The 26,070-nt window shown below is 38.1% G+C and overlaps 1 protein-coding gene across 1 annotated transcript; it reads left to right on the plus strand.

Annotated features, from left to right (window-relative positions):
* The first annotated feature begins 10,314 nt into the window (after window positions 1-10,314).
* On the plus strand, window positions 10,315-13,734 carry LOC123315328 (uncharacterized protein K02A2.6-like). The gene is made up of 4 exons (XM_044900983.1): window positions 10,315-10,695; window positions 10,814-12,536; window positions 13,295-13,576; window positions 13,643-13,734. The coding sequence occupies exons 1-4, from the start codon at window positions 10,315-10,317 to the stop codon at window positions 13,732-13,734; spliced, it is 2,478 nt and encodes an 825-aa protein (XP_044756918.1).
* Window positions 13,735-26,070: the final 12,336 nt, after the last annotated feature.

Raw genomic sequence — 26,070 nt, forward strand, 5'->3', positions numbered from 1 at the left:
AGCGTTGAAAATATTTTTATCTTTTACAAATTGCTAGAAATGAAATCATTCATTAACAAAGGATTATTAGTATTATCGTTCAATGTTCCAATTGTTACTAAAGGAAAATATGAAATTTATGAAATATTATCAGCACCAGTACCTCATCATGAAGATCCAATGTTATTTTCATATATTGAACCAAGTACACCTTATATTGTGATTTCGAGAGAAAAAACCAATTACTTTAATTTGAATACTTTAGATAAATGTTTCGAAACACTTCCAAATAATTATTTGTGCAGACATTTATATACTATGAGGAAGACAAACAACAATAATCAATGTGAAATAATATTATTCAATGAAAGAGTTGATGTAATTCCGAAAACTTGCAAAATCCATAATTTCATTGCAGAACTAGAAATTTGGCATAAATTAAGAAATAATCAATGGTTTTATAGTTTATCTTATCCAACACAACTATCAATTGTGTGCGATGATAAATCCACAAGAGTTGAACAAATCTCTCAAATAGGCTTATTTGAATTAAATCCAAAGTGTAAAGCATTTACAAAAACAGTAATTCTAGAAGTTCAAGGACAAATTGGCATAAGTGAACTGATGAATATTTTGCCATTCACAGATATTAATGAAGACGATTGTTGTAAAAACTTAAAGAAAAATCTCACAATAGAAGCAGTAAAACTAGAACCATTAAAATTGAGCAATTTAGATCTTAGAGAATTGAAATATGCCAAACATAAATTATCAGAATTCGATGAACAACTACAGAACCAATTGAATAAACCATTTATAATCAAACATACGAATTGGTTCACAACCATATTGTTGATAATTGCTTTTATAATAATTTCAATTATAATTTACAAATGTTTGAAATGCTTCAAATTCATCGACTTATTCAGAAAATGTTGCAAATCAGATAGCAGCAATGAAAGATGCCTTCCTTGTCTCCAAATATTTAATAATTGTAGTCAAAAACCTACTCATGAATTCAGTGATTCATTTAAAAACGATAAATTTGAATCAACTGAATCCGATTTAAATGATGAGAGTCAATCACTAAAATCATTAAGAAGATCACAAAGACTCAAGAACATAAAAATATCAAGAAATTAATTCAGTACTTGACTCTATGAATATTTTGTATTGTATAAATTCAATCTTCATTATTTCATATTTACAAATTTTTGTTAAATTAAGAAAGCACAAAAATTTTAAATACCCCCAGAAGTGTTGTATACAAAAAATCCCATTATTGTTACTAAAAATAACATTGCTGAATAAGCAATATTAAAATAATATAAAAGAGACTTCCTCAAACTGCGAGGCAGTTCCGCCCAGACTGTCGTATAGAACGTTAGTTCCGCTTAAGTAATCATACCACACGTATAGTAGCTCTATGTTCTGTTTTAACTAAATAAGTACCAGTTAAGTGTAAAAGTGACCTGTAACCATAACCAGTAAATAAATCAAGTTAAGTGCACAGTTTCAATTCCAACGACCATTCGACGAGTTTTGGTGTCTTCTCTAAAAAGCCACCTGGTGTCAGAAGAACCTTTTTAAAACCCCAAAAGTTCGCAGCAGGAATACGACAATCTACACGTAACATCATTGGTCAACTACGGGAATTTCAACTGAATATTTCAGATTGGAATATATACAAAGCCCGATTGCAGAATTACTTCGATGCAAATGAATTGACCGATGATAAGAAAAGAAGATCGATTTTATTAAATATGCTGGATGAAGAGGCGTATAAGCTGATGTTCAACATGTGCAGTCCGCACTTGCCTGAAACAAAATCATTCGTGGAGCTGGTAACTGTTATGGATAAATATTTTACACCACAAAAATCAGTACTATCATTTTTGGTTTGGTTTGAACGTTCGAGAAATGAGACGCGTTATCGCGTAGATGCTCATTGTATTTTCTACACCCTCGAAATAAACATAAATTATACCTACTTCATACTGCAGACTGGTGTTCATTTGTGATTCGTCCTGAGAGTACCTGTATATTGGACACTTTTGTCAAAAATATGCGTGCTCCACATCATAAATATAAACAGTGCTCGTTTCTGAAGCGAAAAAGTTGATGTAAACATTAAGTGTTCATCGGATACTATCACTCTCGCTTTCCGTGAAATAATTATTGACTGTGAGTTCATCGGATATCATCACTGTGAAATGGATTGAATCGTTGAGTTCAAGAGGCTTGAAAAGCATTTCGACGATTCCATTGCTGCGTTTAATTCAAGGTTGGAGCAACTTCCGTGCGCACCAGACAAGCCTCCGAGTCTGGATGCTCTGAACAAGGATTTTTCCTCTTTCAGAGACCAAATGTCGTCCTCCTTATCTCACATCAAAAAACTTTTCATCAATATTGATAATCGTATGGATGCCCTGGAAAATGAATCAAGAAGAAATTACATTTTAATACATGGCTTGAAGGAGGAGGAGAACGAGGACCTTAGCTTGCTGATGAAGGGTGTCTTCTTGAAACTCAGACTCGGTGATGGTCCCCCTACTGAAGAGTGTGTTGAGGATGTACACCGATTGGGCAGGGCCGGAGGAAGAAGGAGAGGAAGTCCGAGGCCCCTATTAGTTAAATTCAGTAAATATAAATATAAACATCTAATTTGGTCAATGAAGAGTAGATTGAAGGGAACCAGGACCTTGATCACTGAATTTCTCACCAAACAAAGACAGGACTTGTTCAAGGAGTGCAGAGAGGTGTTTGGCCCCGGAAAAGTGTGGACACAGAATGGTTCAGTACATGTGGCTTTGGGTGACCGGAAGATTATGATTTCGTCATCACTGCAGATTCCTGACTTGAAACGCACTGCAGAAGTTGAGGCTGCTTCGACTTTACAAGGCTCTCAAAGACAGACGAGAAGTAAGCAGGTGAAGATTGCTGTGTAGTTGATTCTTTCGGGGTGTGAGAGATTTCATTTGGCGTGTGTAATCTGCTGTTTCTCTTGTTTCTTTTTGTTCGAGTGGTTTGTGGGGTCTTTTCTTTCTTTTTTTTGCTCTGTTTCTCAGAACTCAATTAGCGTATTTTTTTTTTGGTTGTTTTGTTGAATTTCATGATGAATGTAACTGCTCCAGATTTTACCCTCCCCCCTTCTCCCCGGTCAAATTTTTCATCCTTTGATGATGTTGCGGAAGAATTGATTGATCTTGTTGATACTGACTATTCTTCAACTATTGCTGACACTGAGTGTGATGCACTTACCGATATGTCTCCGAATAACTTACTTATCTGCCATATTAATGCGCAAAGCTTGATTGCCCACCATTGTGATCTAGTCAATACTTTCTCGCACAATAAATATCACCTCATACTTGTCAGTGAGACCTGGCTCAAGGATAGTATTGGTTCATCTTTTGTTGGCTTACCTGGATATGTCTTGTTGAGGAATGATTGAGATCTCCGTCGTGGCGGTGGAGTTGCAATTTATGTGAGGGAAAATATCCCTTGCAAAATAATAAAACATTACTGCTCGGGGACGGTACCTGCATTGGAGTACCTTTTTATTGAAATAAATTTTCATAGAAAGTGTTGTATTGGCGTCCTTTATTCCCCTCCAATGCACGACTATTTTGGTGAGTTGGAGTTTGTATTGGACGAAATTTTTGCTTGTTATTCGGATGTGATCATGATGGGGGACATGAATAATTGCATGATTCAGAATTCTGCCCGTTCGAGGGCGATGAGGAACATATTGGAATCCTATAACCTAAAACTAGTGAATAACAGGCCCACGCATCACAGTGCTACCTGTGATACGTTACTCGACTTGTTTATAACGTCTATACCTAACAGAGTGGTTGCCAGTGGACAGCAGCATGCTTATCAATTTTCTCGTCATGACTTGGTTTGCTGGATTTAAACTCAAATGCCCTAAACCTAAGCCTCGAGTTATTAAATGTCGGAATTTGGGAGGTGTCGAACTGGCGAGGCTGGTTCAAACTGCGAGGGCTGCTGATTGGGAATCGGTTTATCAAGCTCCTACTTTGGATGCAAAGGTGGCTATTTTTAATGAATTAATATTAAAAATCTACGACGAATTAGCGCCCCTGAAACTCATTAAGGTTAGACATTCTCCATGCCCCTGGTTAACTGAAGAAATCAAGAATGCAATGAAATGTCGTGACAGGTTGAAGGCCTCCTACATCGCGAATCCTACCGAAGTAAATAGGGAACACTATCGTACTGCGAGGAACACTTGCAATCGGATGTGCAGGAGTGCAAAGAGAGATTATCTCCACGAAAATCTTAATGGCGCACCACCAAGGAAGGTCTGGCAGACTTTGCGCTCAGTTGGGGTGGGCGAGAGGCACAGCCCACCTTGTGCAAATTTTGATCCCTCTCTGCTTGCCCGGCATTTTGCGACTTCTGGTACTAGGATTAATGAAAGTATTAAGACAAATACATTGATGAAGTTAAGCTCATGTTCTCCACCAGGTAGTGTGTTCGATTTTGTACCCATTAATGAAGACGATGTTAAGTCTGCTCTGGGAGAGGTTGGTTCAGGGTCGGTTGGTTCCGATGGTATTGGAGTGGGCCTTCTGAGGCCCATTGCGAATGAGATTCTTCCTGTGCTCTCACATATCTACAATATTTCACTTCAAACTGGCATTTTTCCTAGTGCATGGAAATATGCTAAAATCATTCCCATACCTAAGTGCCAAAATCCCACGAGTCCAGGGGACTTTAGACCCATTTCCATACTCCCTACTCTATCTAAAATTTTTGAAAAGATCATTAAAGGCCAAATTATTAACTATTTGAATAAAAATAATCTTCATAATTGCTACCAGTCGGGGTTTCGCCAAAAACGCAGCACGACAACTGCCCTTACTAAAATAACTGATGATATCAGCGTGGCCATGGATAATAAACTACTCACTGTTTTAGTTCTCTTAGACTTTATTTAGTAAGGCCTTCGACTCTCTCGACTTCGATATACTTTTGGCCAGGCTGCGTCTGCTGGGTTTTGCTGAGCATACCATAGCCTTCTTCTACTCTTATCTGAAGGATCGCAAAATATCCGTTGAGATAGGTGGCGGCTCCTCTGATTGGGTGACTGTTTTTTCAGCTGTTCCGCAGGGGAGCGTGTTGGGTCCTCTTTTATTCTCTATTTACGTCTCCTCACTGACTGATTCCTTGGACATTAAATTTCACCTTTTCGCAGATGACCTACAAATATATATCCACACTTCCGTTGAAGATTTCTCGGCTAGTATCGAAAATTTAAACAGGAATCTCTTACGACTGTCTGTCGTCGCTGAGAGCTTAGGTCTGACTCTAAATACTACCAAAACTAAGTCGATCATTATCGGTACTAAACGAAACTTGGGTTTGATCGACAAAGTAAATAATAAAATTGTCCTCAACGATGCTGTTGTTCCCTACTCCAATGAGGTTGGAAACCTTGGTATCTTATTGGACGAAACTCTATCCTGGAATAATCAGATTGCTTCTATCAGTTCAAGAGTCTTCTGTATCTTGCATCAACTCCGACTTTTAAAGAACTTCTTGCCCTTCGAAACCAGGGTTTCGATTATGCTGACGTAGCCTATATGGGTCTCACAAACACATAGCTGATGAATCTGGAGCGGTTACAAAATGCAGGTGTACGATTTGTCTACAACTTAAGGAAATTTGATCATATCGCATTATGCGTTCCGCCGTCATGTCGCGAGTACGAGGTATAACTTGCTCTCAATGTTCTCTCAAGATTGATAGGTATGACGATCCTATCGATTGCAAGATTTGTACAAGTAGTTTTCATATCAAGTGTGTGAATGTATCTGTGGAAAATTTCAATAAAATGCTTGAGGATGGACCCATAACCAATTGGATCTGTGATCGGTGTGAAACTTCTTCGGGATCCGCGGCTCTTCGAGGTGATTCATCCGAAATGGGTACTCCAATAAATGCCTTTATTAAAGGAGCAATTCAGGAGGCTCTTCATCCGCTGTATTCTGAAATAGCGAATTTGAAAAGCATAATAATTTCGCAGAATGCTCAAATGAACGCACTTATCGAGGAAATTCAATCTTTAAAAAAGATCAATAACAATACTACATCTGTGATAACAGCCGACCGGAATTCCCTCGATGATAAGAGTATGAAACACACGGAACCAAATTCAGGGGGCGTCGAACTGTCTGTTGATGTTTCTACGGAGTCGTCTCGACTTGATGAAGGGGCTCCTCGAATTGTGAATAAAAATGTAGGATCCCAGGATAAGGTCGGTGCTTCAGAATGGACAACTGTTAAATCTAAAAGGAAGAAGTCGATTCAAAACCGACACGAAATACCTTCTGATGTTCATAAACAAAGAAAACGCAGTAGTCTCATAATTGGATCATCTAAGACTACTACTCTTATCAGTGCACCCAAAAAATATCTATCCCATATTCATGTCTCTCGTCTTGATCCATCAACTACAGTCGATGATATAAATAAATTTCTTAACGGGTCTATTCCGAACTTCATATGCGAACAACTAAAGTCGAAACAACCTGACATTTATTCTTCTTTCAAGTTGAGTTTTCCCTCAGAATATGTATCCCAATTGAATGATCCCACTTTCTGGCCCGAAGGTGTTACAGTGAACAAATTTTTTTTAAGTCGGCGCCGAGCAGAACCTACAAGTTTGTGAATTCTAACAATTCTTTCGACATTCAAACATCTACAAGACTGAAAATAATCCAGTATTTCTAACAAGTTCACTACTTTGGAGATGTCTCTTGGTTCTATGAAACCTGACTTCGTCAGCGTGGCCGAACATTGGTGCTCACCGGAGCAGATTCCTCACATGTCCATCCCAGGATACAAGATCGGTGCCTATTACTCTAGGGGCTCTCGAATACATGGAGGATGTGCAATTTATGTGCTTTCCGAACTTCAAGTTGAGCAATTGAACATTGATAAGTTTTCAGTTGAAATGCACTGTGAAATGTGCGGGGTTAAGTATAATTTCGGTATGTCATCATTCTGCGTTATCAGTGTTTATCGTCCCCCAACTGGCAATATTCATTTATTTTTGAATATCCTACAGTATGTACTGAATTACTGTATCTCGAAGTATGGAATAGTGTTCTTATGTGGTGATTTAAACGTGAATTACCTGGACGATGGGGATTTATCACGTCAGCTGCTCGAGGATTTATTCATTAGTCTGAACCTATTCGTTGGCTCCTCAGAGCCCACAAGAGTTTTCACAAATAAGCATGGGATAACATCTTCCAGCAAAGTTGATTATATTGTAACTAATACTGATAAGTCTCTTGTGAGTGTTACAGTTGTTGAACCATTTATTAGCGATCACAGAGCAGTGGTCCTTGAATACGTCAATCGCCCAGTAGAGAAAACCAATAGGGAGATTAAAACAATCAGAATGGTTTCTCAAAATAATCTCAATGAACTCAATTCATTGATTTCCAACATTGATTTGAATAGTATTCACTCTGTAACCGTTGATCAAAAATTCCGAAATTTTATCGATATATTGAAATCCAAAATTGAGATTGCTTGTCCTTTGAAAAAATTGAACTCGAATTTATCAAGAAGACCACAGTGGGTTAACCATCGGTTGCTTCAAGCCAGAGACCATTTACGTAATTTGCACTGGTTGGCTCTAAATTTAAATACGCCCAGGGTTAATGTTCAATACCGAAAAGCCAAGTCTGATTACGTTCGGCTGGTCAAAGATACGAAAATTGAGTATAACAGAAATTTCATTTTAGAATCTGCAAATACTAACAAAGCAGTTTGGAAACTGGTTAAGCATGAACACGGCACAGTTAGTACTCGGAAACATATTACACTAACCCTCGACGATAAAAAGCTATCTTCCCCTCAGGAAGTGGCTGATGCATTCGTGAATTACTTTAGTCAGGTGAACAGGCTGGCGCTGAGCAACTATTATGGTAACTCTATGTCAAACAAGTGTACCACTCACAAATTGATGAATCATAATTTTTTTTTCTTTCCTGTACTGCCAGATGAAGTTTGCAACACCATTGTCAGTTTAAAGAATAGTAGTAGCACTGGTCATGACGGAATATCTGCCAGAATTTTAAAATCAATCTCCCCTCTAATTGCGGAATATTTCTCCGATCTCGTGAACGAATCGATTTCCACAGGCCTTTTTCCATCTGCCCTTAAGTTAGCTAGGGTTTTACCTATCCATAAGAAAGACGACATCGATAACATAGCGAATTATAGACCAATCTCCATACTTAGTCAGCTTTCCAAGGTGTTCGAAAGAATTGTATATAAGCGAATGCATGATTACTTGTCTCAGTTTTCCATCCTAACTAGTAGGCAGCATGGCTTCAGAATTGGTCGATCCACCCAGACCGCGAGCTGTGAATTTGTGGAGTACGTCTATGAGTGCTTGGACAGTGGTTCCTACGTCGCCGGCCTGTTCTTTGACCTTTCGCGGGCCTTCGACTGCCTTAATCACCATTTCATCTTAGACAAGTTGTACCAAATAGGTTTCCGGGGTATATTTCTGGACTGGATCAACAGTTATCTTACTAATAGAAAAAATTATGTTCAAATCAACAACTATGAATCTCAAGAATATGAGTCTGATCTAGGCGTACCTCAAGGATCGGTTCTTGGACCGCTGCTCTTTATACTCTTCATTAATGAGTTGCCTGATTATATTATTGCTTCTATAATAATTCTTTTTGCCGACGACACTTCCGTAGCAATCAAAGCAATTAGTTTAATGGAACTTAAATCACTCTGTGAAATTGTAATTCAGAGCTTCATTGATTGGTGTCACAAAAACTCATTAATAGTTAACTTTAATAAAACCCAAATAGTTAAATTTCAAATTCGTGACCAAGCTTCTGAACCTTTTGTTATTGTAAACCTGAATGGTAATTTGCAGTCAACGGAATGTGTGAAATTTCTGGGCTTGTATTTGGACTCACATTTGAGATGGCATGATCATATCGATCACATTTGTAAAAAAATCAACAGTTCATACTATGCAATATTGCGACTAAAGAGTGCACTTCCAGCTGATGCTTTGCTGGGTATTTATTACAGTATGGTTTACAGCCATTTGAGTTATAATGTTGTGTTATGGGGTAACTCAACAAATAGCATTAGGGCGTTCAGGGCCCAGAAAAAAACAATCCGACTTATTTTCAACTTAAGACCTCAGGATTCATGTAGACCAGTTTTCAAGGAACATAAGATTTTGACTTTCCCCTGTATTTACATCTTACAGTGTCTTTTATATATACGTTCTAATTTGAATCATTTGAATAAGTGTTCCGACTTCCATGAATATGAGACGAGACATAAGGAAATACTGTGCATACCAAAACATAACACTGCCAAGTATGAATTGTCACCATCATTCACAGGCATCAAACTTTATAATAAATTGCCCAACTCTTATAGAATTATGAACGATAGGCAATTCAAAAATCATGTTAAATCATTACTGCTTGATAAATGTTTCTATAGCATACCTGATTTTTTTTTGTATAAATTTTGATTGATTAGTTTATTTTTCTCTCAATCTATCGAGTTATATTCTTCTTGTACGTGTCCTATACATTTTTTTCAAATGTCTGAAAGGATTATTATTATTATTATTATAAGTCAATTCAGGCAAAATATGGGATTGCTACCCATCAAACAACGTCGAATTTGGCATCTTCTTTTACTGGGGTTCAAGGTGTTGAGGTCCCGCGAGCCTGAATACCTGTATGATGGTCTTAGTCTTCTGGGAGATGGGGTCCGTCAGACAAGGGCACTCTATAACTTGACCTTGAGGATACCACTCCACTCGACTAGTGTTTGCTCGAATAGCTTCACAGTTCGGAAGGTAACTTACCTTTCATTTAGGTTTTTCCTCAGGAGATATTTAAGTGCTTCACCCATCACACTTACTTGATACCCATGTTTAATATGGTCCCTTTCTTCGGCGACGTCTATCCTTCTCTCTCCCATTTCCCTTTCTCCCTATTTTGGAGCAGGTTGAACTGAATTTAAGTTAGGTCAGGTATCCTTGTTTTTAGATATAAGTTTCTTTAATAGATTATTTCTGGTTGGCAGGAAGAAATTGCATGGCGATATGTCCACCTTTTGCACAATTCTATAAAAATGTATGAAACTTGTTTTAATGCAATAAAGAGTTCAATAATAATAATAATAATAATACTAGCCGAACGATACAAATATTATAATGCTACGAAGAATGCGAGCGAGACGATTAAGGAATGGTCGGCCAGAGTGCGAAGTTTGGAGGTGCCTTGTGAGTTAGGAATGGAATTGGGAGTGATACTTCGAGACAAATTCATATGTGGATTCGAGAAAGGGCCGATTTTAGACATAATGCTGGAAGAAAAAGCATCCATATCATTCGAAGAAGCCATTGGAGTTGCAGAGAACAAGATGGTCACCCAACAAAGCTACCGGATTTCAGGCGTGAAGGAAGAAATGGTGAATCATATTCGCGCAGAAAGAAGAAATGGAAATGATGACGTCAGATACCAGAGTAGAAGTTACACGCAGAAGCAGTGTCAGCAGACACGTGATAGAGCAAGAACACCACCAAAGCAAAAACCACAGAGCTGCCAATGTTGCGGGAAAAACGGACATTTTGAACAGAATTTTCTTGTAGATGTACTGGAGGATGAAACAGAAGTAAATGATATTGAAAATTATGATGACCTTTGTTTGTATTCCTTATCAGAAGTAAAGAAGAAAAAATGATGCATTTTCAATTACAGTTTGGGTAGGAAATGTTCAAATGAATTTTCAGATTGATTCTGGTGCTAGTATATCAGCTATATCCGATAAAACATATAAAGAAAATTTCAATAAATATACATTAAAACCTTGCAATAAGTACTTGTATTTTTATAATGGTGCCAGAGTACACCCGAAGGGAATTTTGGAAGTTAAGGATAGTTTTAAGAATTTGCAACAAGTACTAGAATTATATGTCTTGGAAGGTGGTGAGCCACCAATATTAGGGAGAGACTTTTTGAATATGTATAATATTAAATTTGAAGGAGTAAACTTTGTGAATTGCAACAAATCAGAATTAGAAACTATTTTGACGGAATTCAAGGATCTCTTTAATAAAGAATTAGGGAAATTTACAAGAGTAGCTTCTTTGAAACTTGAAGATGAAAATGTGGAGCCTAAGTTTTTTAAATATAGACCGGTACCGTTTGCTATCCGGAGAAGTGTTGAAGATGAAATTGAAAGACTTTGTTCTCTAGGTATTTTGACTCCTGTGGAGTACAACAGTTGGGCGACACCGGTGGTACCAGTATTTAAGAAAAATGGTTCGGTGAGGTTGTGTGGAGACTACAGGATCTCAGTTAACCCTCATATTGAAGTGGACCAGTATCCAATTCCCAGGATTGAAGAATTGTTCTGTAGGCTGCAGGGAGGTGAAGAGTTTAGTAAGCTTGATCTTTCTGATGCTTATCAGCAAATTTGCCTTGATGAAAAATCACAAGAATTACGCACTATATCGACACATAAAGGTTCATTTAGGTATAATCGATTGAATTTCGGCATAGCCTCAGCACCTGCTAAATTCCAAAAAATTATGGAATATGTTTTGGGAGGTACGGATGGGGTGGTTGTCTTCCTGGATGACATTTTGATAACGGGTAAGAATAAAGAGGAACACTTACAAAGATTAAGACTTGTTTTGGAAACATTGAGAAATTCAGGTTTCAAAATTTCCGTAGATAAATGCGAATTTTTTCAAAGTAGTGTTAATTATCTGGAGTACGGGATCGATAAGGAAGGGTTGCATACAAATGCTAGTAAAGTGTTAGCTATTAAACAAGCTCCGAGGCCGACAAATGTTACAAGTTTAAAGTCGTTTTTAGGTACGGTCAATTACTATGCGAAATTTGTAAAGAACATTGCCACAGTTTTATATCCATTGTATAGGCTACTAAAGAAAGATGTAAAATGGAACTGGGATAATAATTGTGAAGCAGCTTTTGTCAAAATTAAATCCCTGTTGATATCATCTGAGGTCCTGGTTCATTTTGATCCAAAGTTAGAACTTAAATTAACTGTGGATGCGTCTTCCTTTGGCGTTGGCGCAATTTTGAGTCATGTAGTAGCGCCAGGAATTGAAAAACCGGTAGCGTATGCTTCTCGAACTTTAACCAGAAGTGAACAGAATTATTTTCAGATTGAAAAAGAAGCACTAGCAATTATTTTCGGGGTATTTAAATTTAATCAGTACTTATTTGCTAAGAAGTTCACATTGGTCACGGATCATATGCCGTTGGTAGCAATTTTCGGTCATAAACGACAAATTCCGCAATTCTCGGCGAATAGATTGCGCAGATGGGCTGTTATACTTTCAAATTATAATTATGAGGTTCAATATGTTCCTTCCAATAAAAATGTGGCCGACGCACTATCTAGATTACCGTTAGAAAATGAAGAAAATGAGAAGAAAGAGCTTGAAGATGTAGAAATAAACTATTCTTTGTTTTTTGCGGAAAGTAGGGATATCAATGTGAACTTAAAATTGATTCAAGCGGAAACAATGAAAGACCTTGTTTTACAAAGGGTAATAGATCTGGTAAAAAATTGTTGGTTCAAACAGTGTTCGGATGTCTTAGTCAAACGGTATTATACGAAAAGATTTGAATACAATATATCAGATCAGTGCCTTTTTTGGAATCATAGAATTGTAATTCCAGAGAAATTGAGAATTGATGTCCTGAACCAACTGCACGAGTCCCATTATGGTGTAGTAAAAATGAAAGCATTAGCTAGAGCGTATTTTTGGTGGCCAGGGCTAGATAAGGATATTGAGGAATTGGCAAATAGATGCGTATGTTGTTCAAGTTTCGGTAATAATCCTCCTAAAGTTGAACTGAATAATTGGAAGTGGCCCAGTGGGCCATGGAAAAGATTCATATAGATTTCTTAGGACCATTGAACGGTCAGTTCTTTTTCATTATCACAGATGCGTATAGTAAATGGCTCGAAGTATTCATAACCTCGAGTACGTCCTCTCGTGTAACGATAAGGGCTTTGCGAAACACATTCGCAAGATATGGACTCCCTAGAGTCTTGGTTTCAGATAATGCGTTAGGTTTTGTATCGGAAGAATTCAAATCTTTCCTAATGAAGAATGGAATCCAGCAGATAACCTCTTCCCCATATCACCCTAGTTCGAATGGTGCAGCCGAAAAAAGTGTCAAAACGGTAAAATTAGCCTTAAAGAAAAAATTTCATGAAAACCTTCCTGCAGACACAGAAACTATTCTTTGTAGATTTTTGCTTGATTATAGAAACACTCCTCATAGTACCACCGGAGTCAGCCCCGCTAAGTTGATGTTCGGCAGAAATTTAATTAATAGATTCGATCTCTTGTTACCCAACGTTAGACAGTCGGATATCAAAAACGATAATTTGGATAGAAGGATAGAGTCAGAACAGGCTAGACAAAAGTATCATTATAACGGAAAGAAGGAAGATAATTTTAGAAATGGAGAGGAAGTATATGTGAAAGATTATAGGGACCGGAATCAAAGTAGGTGGATTAGAGGAAAAATTAACAGAAAAATTGGAAAATGTACGTTTCTAGTTGATGTTTCAGAATTGAATAAGATCTGGAAACGCCATGCGAATCAGATTAAAAAAAGGTTCCCGGAAATTGTCTACCCAATAAAGATCCCTGATTCTGAGTGATACAAATTCGATAACGACAAAGGAATCACCTAAATGTAACGCTAGTGTAAATTTACCTGTAAATATGAGAATGTTAAGAAAAAGTTATCAAACCACCAGATAGATTAGTTTACACTTGATGAGTTGTATATTATAATGCCATGTTATTATTGTAATTAAAGGTGGAGAAATATGTAATGTATTTGCGCACTCCCCTCTCATCAAATGGTGAAGTGTGGGAGAACTCATATGTTGTAAAAGTAATAAAAGTTAGTTTAAGGATGATTTCGTGTTTGATTAGACCCTTCCTAATATTAACGAGCAATAAGTGATTAGTAGAAACATTACAACCAACGAAAACTCTGCAATTTCAGTCAAGTTTCAAATCTCTTTTGGAAATATGTTGCAGTTCTGAAGAGGTAAGGCAGAAAACAAAGAATATTAAAATCGCATGCAGTGATTTAATGGCTGAACATAATTCAACGAATGAAACTTCTCTATACAGAAAAAGCCCTTTCTTCAAATTTTTTGAGAGTGTCGCATCCGAACAAATGACAATGATCGTTGATGACACTGAAAGAGTTCATCCAGATAATATATTCTTCAATCAAACTTTTTCAAATATAATATTATATTATTGAAGAAGTATACAGGGTGTCTCGTAAAGACCACGTCAAACGAAAACGGAAAGTAGATCAGAATGTGCTCTACCTGATGTGAAAAAATCGTTCATATGAAAGTCTCACAGTTTTCGAGATATTTGATGTTTTATAAAAATGTTGAATTTTTTCACTTAAACTGCTTTCTCCCTTGCAGAAGCTACAATTAAATACTTTTCGAATCAATTTTTTTTCCGTAAATTTTGTTGAATGATTACTCCAATTCATGCAATGAAAAATACCACAAAATATTGTAACGTTTTCTTCGTTGAATAAAACGTCCAACTGATTAAAATTATTTATTTTCACTTAATACACTTATAACTCACAAACTAACTATTACACTACTATTTATTTCCACTCTTGTTTATTTTCACTAGTCGCTTGCACTGTAACTGTACTTGTACTTACCTACCTGCTCCTCCGCTGGGCTTATATAGGCGCCGGAAACATTCAGGTAGATTCGCGGTTATTCTGGAATCTTTCGCGACCGCTCTGGTTCTCGAAAGGTCCGACCGCAAGGGCCGGACTGGTTACACTGTCCCCTCCTTAAGCCTGTTCTGTCCCAGAACAGATTTAGTGAATTTCTCCGAGGACCGTGGCGAAACTTGCACCCATCACCATTCCTACAGTAGCCATTCTGATGGAAGTAGCACTCCACAGTTTTTCCAGACTCCCTGACCTGCTTTGGGTTGAAACTGCACACCAGGATCCGTATACCAGTCCCCTGAAATACCACCTCCAGCATGCTTCGCACAACTCGCCAATTCAGCTGGTCCAATCCACAACCGAGCTTGGGAACAGCTAATTTCCTAACTCCAAAGCGTTGAAGGTCTTCTTTCAAGCTATGCAGTGCCGTCCATAGATTCTGATAGGTTGGCTTCTGGTAGGAATGTTGCTTGGTGACTAGGTAATAAATGAACCGACCTTCAGCCTTCAATTTCAAAATTTTTCCGATTCTTGCATGGCTGCTGTCGCAATAGTTGTTCCTGACGTCCAAATTTATTTCTGAATACTCTTGCTATTCCTTTGCTCATACGAAGGTCCTCCGCTACGCAATGAGCGAGAGAGTATTCCTCAGACACGGTAAAGAGATCTTGATGTACTTCCTGTGTAACGCCGAACCGTGCAACGCGTGTCTCACCATAACAATCCATAAACTTCTGGTAATCGCTGCTACCTTGCATCGGGGCTTCCACAAGACGTACTTCTTCTTTGTCCTGCGCGTACGGGGCTAATCGGTTGAAATGGACAACCTTTGGTTTTCCTCTGGGGAGCTTCCTTATCTGGTAAACTACATCATTTATCCTCTTGATTACTTCATACGGTCCCTCCCACTGCCTCTGCAGCTTTGGTGAAAAACCTTTCCTCCTTTGTGGATTATGTAGCCACACCAGATCTCCAGCGGTGAATCCACCTTCAATAGCCTTGATGTCGTAGCGCATTTTCATTCGGTCACTTGCTTGCTGCATTTGATTGCGCACCTTGCCATGAATGTAATCCAGCTTGTTCCTCAATTTACTAACGTAGTCCTCCCCAGCTACGTCTTCTCCAGGCTTACATCCAAACTCTAAGTCGCAAGGCAGTCTTATTTCTCGGCCGAACATTATACTGGATGGAGTTTCCTTGGTAGATTCTTGAACCGAATAGCTATATGCCATGGTGAATAGATGTAAATATTCATCCCAATCCCGCTGGTGATCAGAAACTACTTTGGCCAGATGTTTTCCCATGGTCCGATTCATTCGTTCGACCATGCCGTCTGATTGTGGATGAAGAGGTGTAGTCCTTGTTTTGTAAATTCCCAATTTGCTGCATACTTCTTGGAATAGCTTCGATTCAAAATTTCGGCCTTGATCACAATGCAGCTCCAGAGGTATTCCAAATCTGCAGAAGAATTCTCTGACCAATTTATCAGCTACCGTACTTGCCTCTTGATTAGGAATACCGTAGGCTTCCACCCATTTCGTGAAATAGTCCATCGCTACCAAAATGTACTTGTTTCCATGGTCTGTTTCGGGAAAGGGGCCAGCGATGTCGATAGCTACTCGTTCCATGGGGGATCCGACGTTATATTGCCTCATTGGTGCTTTTCCTTTACCATAAGGTCCGTTAGCAGCAGCACAAACCTTGCATCTTCTACACCAATCTTTAACGTCCCTCTTACAATTTAGCCAATAAAATCGCTGCCTGACTTTTTCCAACGTCTTGGTTATCCCGAAATGTCCACCTGAAGTTCCATTATGTAGTCTAGTCAGAATGTCTGTCACACGGCTCTTTGGCACAATCAACTGAAGTCTCTGCTCAGTTCCATCTTCATTTTCCCAACAACGTTTCAGAAGACCTCCATCAATCTTCAATGTTTCCCATTGTGCCCAATACGACTTTACATTCTGGCTCAGTCTGGATACTTCTTCCCAAGTAGGTCGTCTACCGCTCTTCTTCCAACTCAGGATTACTTTCAAGTCGTTATCTTCCTTTTGTGCTCTTTGAATTTCTTCAGGTAGCCAGTCGTCTTCAATTACGGTGGTCCGCCTGAAATCGATCTTTTCTTCCAGGCGCGAACAATGGCTGCAATTCTCGGGACAAGGTCTTCTTGATAACGCGTCTGCATTGCGATGGCTAGTCCCCGCTCTGTGTTCAGTGTCAAAGTCATACTCTTGCAGCCTCTCAATCCATCTAGCCACTTGTCCTTCCGGGTTCTTGAAACTCAGGAGCCATTTTAAAGCAGCATGGTCCGTTCTTAGTAAGAATTTCCTTCCGTACAAATATTTGTAGAAATGTTCTGCGGACTTGATGACTGCTAAAAGTTCTCTCCTGGTCACGCAATAATTTCGTTCTGGTTTGGACAACACCTTGCTGAAGTACCCGATGACTCTTTCCTGTCCATCCTGGACTTGCGATAGAACGCCGCCAATGGCTGTATTACTGGCGTCGGTGTCGAGCACAAATTTACCTTCAGCCCTTGCGTAACTCAGAACTGGAGCTGTGACCAGAGCCTTTTTCAATCGTTCGAAGGCTTCAGTGCAATCATAGGACCATATGTACTCCTGTCCATCTTCCGTCAATTTCGTCAGCGGCTTGGCAACGTTGGCAAAACCAGATACAAATCTTCTATAATAAGTGCAAAGGCCTAAGAAACTCCGCAACTCACTCTTGTCTTTCGGTATAGGCCATTCCTGCACTGCCTTGATCTTATCCGGATCAACCTTGACACCACTACGTGAAACTACGTGTCCTAAATATTTCACTTCTGTTCGAAACATATTACATTTTTTTAAGACTTAGCTTTAGGTTGGCATCACGAAGTCGCTGGAAAACCTCGGATAGGTTGCGTAAGTGATCTTGGAATGATTTTCCCACTACTATCACATCATCCAGATACACCAGACAAGTTTTCCAGGAGAGCCCTCTCAATATTGTCTCCATCAGACGTTCAAATGTGGCAGGAGCATTGCATAGACCGAAAGGCATAACTTTAAACTGCCACAGACCCGTTCCAATACTGAAGGCTTTTCTTTGTCTTTTGGATCCAAGCCAACCTGCCAATATCCACTCTTCAGATCCAAGGTGGAAAACCAACGTGATCCCGAGAGTGTATCCAGGGTATCATCAATTCTCGGTAAGGGATAGCTGTCCTTTTTCGTGGCCTGATTGAGCTGCCTATAGTCTACGCAGAATCTAGTAGTTCCATCCTTCTTCTTCACTAATACTACGGGCGATGTCCAGGGGCTATCTGACGGTTCGATTACACCTTCTCTCGCCATGTCTTCAATAATCCTTTCAGCTTCTTCCCTTTTTGCCAGAGGAAGACGTCTAGGATGCTGTCGGATAGGTTGTGCATCACCACTATTGATTTTATGCTGCACAACATCAGTCTTCCCTGCTTTTCCGTCCGTAGCAAAAACGTCGGAGAACGTTTGAACCAATTTTCTCACTTCGAGTAGTTGGTATCGGTCGAGCTCTTGACATTTTGAGGTGAGGAGGGACACCAGTTCTTCAAAATTGCTTTGCGATTTTGAGACTTCTGCAGTACTTATCCCACCCGAAATATGGTACACAGGTACACCACGTCCAATCAAGGTATCCTTCTTCAGGGTGACTGGAAACATGTTGACATTTAGCAATCGGATGGGAATGCTGTCTCTTACTGTTAAAAATTGGAGTAATTTTTAACCCAACTCTATCAGCTTGATGCACATCTCTAACAACTCAGTGACTACGTTTATCGTTACATGCTTCTGTGAACGTAACCTTTAAATCGCTGTCAATCAGCTGTTCAAAAAAACCGGTGGAACCTGTTGAATCTGCTCAATTCATTCATTCTCTCTAGATTCTTCGTTCGCTCAAGTGAATTGGAACTTGGTGTGAATTCTTAACGTGATTTTTTAGTGCACTCTCAACTTTCTCAGTCAGCTCAAATCTAATAAAATTATTTTATATTATAATAATCAATCAATTAACATCTCAAAAGGTACAGTACTTTTTTTCACTCAACAAAAAATGTAATCATTTTTTGCATGTGTCACTTACAATTTCATTCTACATAATTTTCCTCTCAACATTCACTCCATCGCTATGCATTTTCTCACAATTACATTTGCAATATTCTGCTCTACACCTCTATATCATATTTGCATGTATATTTTCTCAATTTTCTCCAAATCTCTCAATCAACCACGTGCTCAATGTATCTAACTGCTTCAACCTCCTCAAAATGCATCGATATTTCATTCACTGTGAATCACATCACCTCGACAATCACTCACATTTTAATTTCTCTGATTTTAGCACCAAGTTCACATTTCACAACACTCTATTAGAAGCTTATATACTTGTATTCACTCTCATTTTGTATACATGTCACCTCAGATTAACTTTACACCTCTTACGATCAGACTTCTCAGGCCTCTTAAGTTTCAGGTACCTCTACGCTCAAGTTGGACACTTCGAAGGCTTCTCATAGACCAGATCGAGATCCATCTCACTACGCTCAGAACTCTGAATAATGGAATACACTCAATTAACTCTCTAGGACAGACTGGTTTGTGATAACGCTCGAGGAGGTCCAACCTGATTTCAACTCAATAAGTATAATTTATTATAAACTTTCTCATGACTCTATTACCTGAAACTTATGATACCTTATTTATTTTCTCTAACGTTGTGAACTGCTCTTCTTGTTTCATCTCAATTATGAATACTATTCATTAATTCTTTCTACGTTTACAATATTTCATTTCTCTACATTGCATTTGTAACACAACTCACCTCAATTTATGTACTCTCATACAACACCTTCTGCTTTTCTAATAGATTTGCTATTCCTGTAAGCGTTGGTAATCATCTCTCTACATTACATTTGTAACACAACTCACCTCAATTTATGTACTCTCATAAAACACCTTCTGCTTTTCTAATAGATTTGCTATTCCTGTAAGCGTTGGTAATCATCTCTCTCTCATTCTGTCTCATTACACCTGTCTCACTACATTACATATCTCTAACTTCTCAATTTGTCACTGCAACCTTCTGTTTTTCTGATAGCGAGACAGTTTATGAAATAGTAAACTCTATCACTGTAAACGTTGTGCTTGCATGATAACACTCACATCAATTCATAACTATCAAGCTCAATTATTATGCAACTCAAAATACATAAACACGTTTTGATGCAAATCTATCTCAATTCTTATCAAATACATAATAATTGATCTTGTTACTCGATACATGATATTCACTCAACCTGCTCTTTCTCTCAAGCAAATACAACGTTGATTTTCTCATTGAAACATTACTCTCAAATTCTCTCAATAACTTCTCAATAATTGTAAATAGGTTCACTCTGTTTAGATGTTGTTTATAATTTTACTTCATGCGAGTGTCTATTTATTATGTGACGTGTTTGATATACAATAAAGAATTTATTTTACCATCTCCAACTCAATCATTTGGTAACAGTCCACTTTTAAGTAATTGCCAAAAATCTCAACACCCAGATTTTTGAACACTTACCCTTACCAAGGTCTTTCCAAGTAGTAGTCCTTTAGCTAAGGTTGTATCGTCAGAGGGCTCAATTACTCTCACGCAGCCACTCCTCGTTACATCGTCACATCTACCAGTCACTATGCCTTCAGTTCGCCCTGGCAACGTGATGTCCTCGGTCAGTCGAATCCGATATATCTTGTCCTCCATATCATTGAATGGAATCTCTTCACTTCCTAGCCGAAGTACGTCACTCTTCAAATCCAATTGGCATCCAAGCTTCTTAACAAGGTCCAATCCCAGAATAACTTCTTCCGTGATTCCAGCTACCAGAACTTCGTGGTTAACTGATGTGTTTCCTAATTCAATAGTGGAGACGATCGATCCATAAGTCGGTATTTCTTGTCCAGACGCAGTTCGAAGTTTGATCCTAACTGGGCGAATCTCCAATCCTTCAGCAATTTCTGGACGCACAATGGTTTTGGTCGAGCCAGTGTCTACCAGTATTTTCACATTTCGATCATTTATCTTTCCAGGGATAACTATGCTTGATAAATCCTTAGACATTATTCCTCGGATTATCACTTCGGGGGCATTTTTGGCTTGGGTCGATTTATGCCCCTTATCACCGACCCCTTTTAGTTTCCCTGCTGCGACTCTTTTTCCAATTCTGGACAGTTTCGCTTGAAATGCCCACTTTTGTTGCAGTTCCAGCACACAGTATCCTTTTTCCTAATTTGTGATATTCTGCGGATTTCTTCTCTGACAATGTCCTCAATAGATCGGTCTGTTTCTTGGACTTGTCTTACACGAAGGTGTCCTCTATGCGACGCTTGCTTCGCTGCCTCTATTTCCAAAGCCTGGGCTAAGGCATCATCTATGGTTCTAGGGCGTGCTAGTCTCAGGGCTTGTTGTATTTCGCTATCCTTTATCCCGTCCACGAATGTCTGGATTGATAGCTGTTCCAGGAAGCTATCTGGAGCAGATGGATAAGTCAGCCTGACTAATCTCGCCACATCAGCTTCAAACTCTTGGAGATTTTCCCCTGTTTTCTGCACTCGATTCTTTATTTGTGCATGGTATACTTGTTGTAGATGAGCATCACCATATCTCATCTGAAGTTTCGATGTAAGAACTTCGTAACAGGCTTGTTGGCTCTAAGGAATCGTTTGCAGAATGTTGAGTGCCTCTCCTCGTAGAGCTATTATTAATGCCGTGGCTTTTTCGTTATCGTTCCAATTGTTTGCCAGCGCAGCAGCTTCAAACTGTTTTTGGTAAGTTGACCAGGGTATTTTTCCATCAAAAGTTGGAGGCTTGATCTTCATTCTACTACCTTCGCCGTCATTTTCCGCTTTCGCTGTGCTGTAGGGTGTTGAAGCCAGAATATCTGTTCTGTTTGACATTCTTTTCAAGGAATCTATCAATTTGGAATGATGTTCAATTATTCCTGTCATTTCCTCCAATTTTCCATTAACGTCGTCATAAACTTTGTCAAACTTTTCGTCAACTCTTTCATAAACTTTGTCAAACTTTTCATGAACACTTTCATAAACTTCGTAAAATTTCTCGTTCACTATATCAAACTTCTCGTCTACTTTTTCAAATTTTTCATTTATGGTTTCCAGTTTCTTATCCAATTTATCTGTAAGTTGACTCACCACATCATTACAATTTTCCTTGATTTGGTCCATTTTCTCATTCAATTTTCGAGAATTTTCTTCCATTTGTTCATTCAACTTACAAGAGTTCTCGTCCATTTTCTCATTCATTTTACAAGAGTTCTCGTCCATTTTCTCATTCAATTTTCGAGAATTTTCTTCCATTCTTTCGTTCATCTTACTCAAAAAGTCCATTACCGCTTGAGTCTCCATCGCGTTCTGTAGTCTTGTGGTCACTGGCATGAACTCCAAATATCCAAAATTATTTATTTAATTTGAGCGATGTTGAACCGCACACTTGACACCAATGTAACGTTTTCTTCGTTGAATAAAACGTCCAACTGATTAAAATTATTTATTTTCACTTAATACACTTATAACTCACAAACTAACTATTACACTACTATTTATTTCCACTCTTGTTTATTTTCACTAGTCGCTTGCACTGTAACTGTACTTGTACTTACCTACCTGCTCCTCCGCTGGGCTTATATAGGCGCCGGAAACATTCAGGTAGATTCGCGGTTATTCTGGAATCTTTCGCGACCGCTCTGGTTCTCGAAAGGTCCGACCGCAAGGGCCGGACTGGTTACAATATTATACAGGGATTCTGAAAAAAAAATTGAAATTCATGTTCTGAAGGAAGTGCTTTTTTGTGCTGAATTCTATCTGACGTGGTATAAAAAAAAGACACTAGACCTTTTCTGCATATTACGTTGAAAAGTTGCCCATTTTGTGAGGATTCCGAAATGGTAAAATACAGGTGAAAACCTTCTTCACGAAAAAAGATATTTGAATGTTCATCGAAAATGGAACATTTCTATGAAAAACTGATTTTTTTACCTTTTCCATAAATACTTTCATTTTGCTCTTCCTGCTGAAAATAATCAATCAACAAATCAATAAAATGTTATTAAGATGCTAATTCACTGACTGAGTTTTTTTATTTCTTTTTCTTTGCCTAAAGAACTCTCGAACATCGATATGATGTGATGCGATTCAATGATTCACCAGACTTAAATCCTCTGGATTTTTTTACTGGGGTTTTTTAAAAAAAGGAAATTTATTCGAATCCTATAAGAGATGAAGCACACCGCATTCGTATTTCAGCAGCCAAAATAGCGGGGAGAAGTTTGTATGGTTTGAAAAAGTCATTTCTCAATATATGATGGGCATGTATTAGCGAAGGGGTTGGTCATTTTGAGCATTTGCTCTAATAAGAATCCTGAATTTTTATTATTGATATTTTTATAAAGTTTCTTCACAATAGATTTGTTGATGTTGAAGGTCCTGTGCGTTATTACATTATATCATTGCAATTAATGAATAATTTCATTTTATAAGTAATTTAAGGACTAACTGACATTTTTCAAGAGATTATTCAATATTTTACGGCAGAATCTGCAGAATGAAAGAATTTGTGGAAAAGGTGACAAAATCAGTTTTTCACAGAAATGCTCCATTCTCGATAAACATTCAAATATCTTTTTTCGTGACGAAGGTTATCACCTGTATTTTACCTTTTCGGAATCCTCACAAAATGGGCAACTTTTCAACGTAATATGCAGAAAAGGTCTAGTGTCTTTTTTTTTATACCACGTCAGATAGAATTCAGCACAAAAAAACACTTTCTTCAGAACATGAATTTTAATTTTTTTTTTCAGAATCCGTGTATAATATTTTGTGGAATTTTTCATTGCATGAATTGAGGTAATCATTCAACAAAACTTACGGAAAAAAAACTGATTCGAAAAGTATTTGATTGTAGCTTCCGCAAGACAGAAAGCATTTTAAGTGAAAAAATTCAACATTTTCATAAAACATCAAATATCTCGAAATTTGTGAGACTTTCATATGAACGATTTTTTCACATCAGGTAGAGCACATTCTGATCTACTTTCCGTTTTCGTTTGACGTGGTCTTTACGGGACACCCTGTATACCCTTTTTATCCTTATGGAGTTCGCTTCTGATTAAGGATATCGATAGGAAAAGCAATGGTCCTATTGAAAGATTTTTTGGTATAATGAAACACAATATTTTGAAAAAGCAAAGAAGCCAAAAATGTAGTCGAGTGCTGAGAAAAATAAGGAAATATGTTCTTTACATCTATGCTGAGGAGAAACATAAGCTGAGTGATAAAAAAGCTGTGTGCAATAAAAGCTCCAAAAAAAACGGCGTTCCGAAGACATGGGTTTGGCATCACAAGAATTTTGGCTGAAAAAAATGAAAAAAAGACAGAGCAATTTTGATGGAAGCATGTTGAAAAAATTATTGAACTCTAAAGTTGACGACTCCACACAGCCATGCCTCTACTGTGGTGAAGGTTTACTTGATGAAACTGCAATTTGGTATGGATGTGATATTTGCGAAAGATGGGTTCATGCATGTTGCGTGGATAACCCTTCGATGAAAGAATCTGATCCATTTTATTGCGAATTGTGTTTGCCATCGAATCCTACTGAACCACCAAAACACTCCTTTTCGAAAACGAATTCTTTGAAGATACTTTTTGAAAATTATTTAGAGAAAGAATTCAGGAAATCTCTCGAGGAATTGCTTATAATAGAAAAGGATACCAGGGATCAGTCTTCCTCTGTTGAGTGGTTCGAAGAGAGACGGAAGAGAGAGACGGCTTCAGTTTTTGGAAAGGTTGTGAAAGGTAATCGATCAACAGTACTCGGAAAACTTGCCACACAAATTATTTCTCAACCAAAAATTAAATCTAGAGCTATTTTTCATGGCAAATGCAATGAAGAAAATGCTAGAATGGCTTATGAACAGAAAGTGAACGTTCATTGTGCCAAGGTTGGTCTGGTCATTCATCAAAACTATCAGTTCATTGCCGGATCACCAGATGGGCTGGTCGCAGATGAGAGCATTATTGAAATCAAATGCCCATTCAAAATTAGGAATATTGATCCCGTTTTGGCCATTGAGAAGGGACTCGTACCATACTCTGACAAAAATAGTGGAAAGCTTAAAGTTTCTCTTGACTATTTTTATCGAATCCAAGGACTTCTGGAAATCACTGATAGGAAATGGTGTGACTTCGTTATTTACACATACGAAGGTATACAAATTGAGAGGATTTTGAGGAATAGGGATATTTGGGATGTTATTCTGAAAAATGTTAATACATTATTTTATTTTTATTTATTACCCCATTTGGTAGGTACGACAGAAACACCTTTCTCCTTCAAATGGAAGAGCGAAATATCACCTAAAATATTAGATAACGGACTTGTTGAGGACCATAAATTTTACAAAAATATCGACAGAAACTATATTGTGGGAACCTTCGAGAAGCTTCCGGTTATTGTTAATAGTGACCAGTGAAGACTTCTCCATCTCATCTACGAAGCAATGGTTGACAAATTTTTTAGTCGATATATTCCTCAATATTATAAACTCAAATTTATTAGAATATCAAGTGGTGTCATGTTTGACCGCAACGAGAATATTTTTGTTCTCAACTGGAGAAAATCATGAGGATATTCAGAAGTTCACAATAAACAGTAGTAAATTAGGTCTTCCTATATTACAGAATGACTCAGATATTACTCCCCGGCCTGGTCTACATCATTTTTGTCTTAGGATAGTGAATTTCACCGAAAAAGAATTTGTGTTTATTAACCCTATGGGCAGTTCCTACACATAGACGGAGCTATATTTAGTACTTGGGCCACTTCTGTACAACATATACATTCACGATATTCCGAAGAATCCAAGAACCATGCTAACGTTATATGCTGACGACACAGGCATATCAACTCGACACCGCAACCCAGAAGTAATAGAACGAGTTCTACAAGAAACGATTGACGAAACATATGACTGGTGCATGAAGTGGAAAATCAAGCTCAATGGACAAAAGAGCCAAGCAATATTACTACAGAATAGAAGACTGCGACCCACAACGAAACTGGAAGTTGACGGCGAAGAAATCGACTGGAAAAATGAAGCCAAATATTTAGGAATAACGCTTGACGAAGGACTTACTTGGAAAAGTCATATCAAACAAGCAATCGACAAAACGAAAGCAGCGATGAATAG

This window comes from Coccinella septempunctata, chromosome 6 (assembly GCF_907165205.1).
Source record: "Coccinella septempunctata chromosome 6, icCocSept1.1, whole genome shotgun sequence".
Lineage (NCBI taxonomy): Eukaryota > Metazoa > Arthropoda > Insecta > Coleoptera > Coccinellidae > Coccinella > Coccinella septempunctata.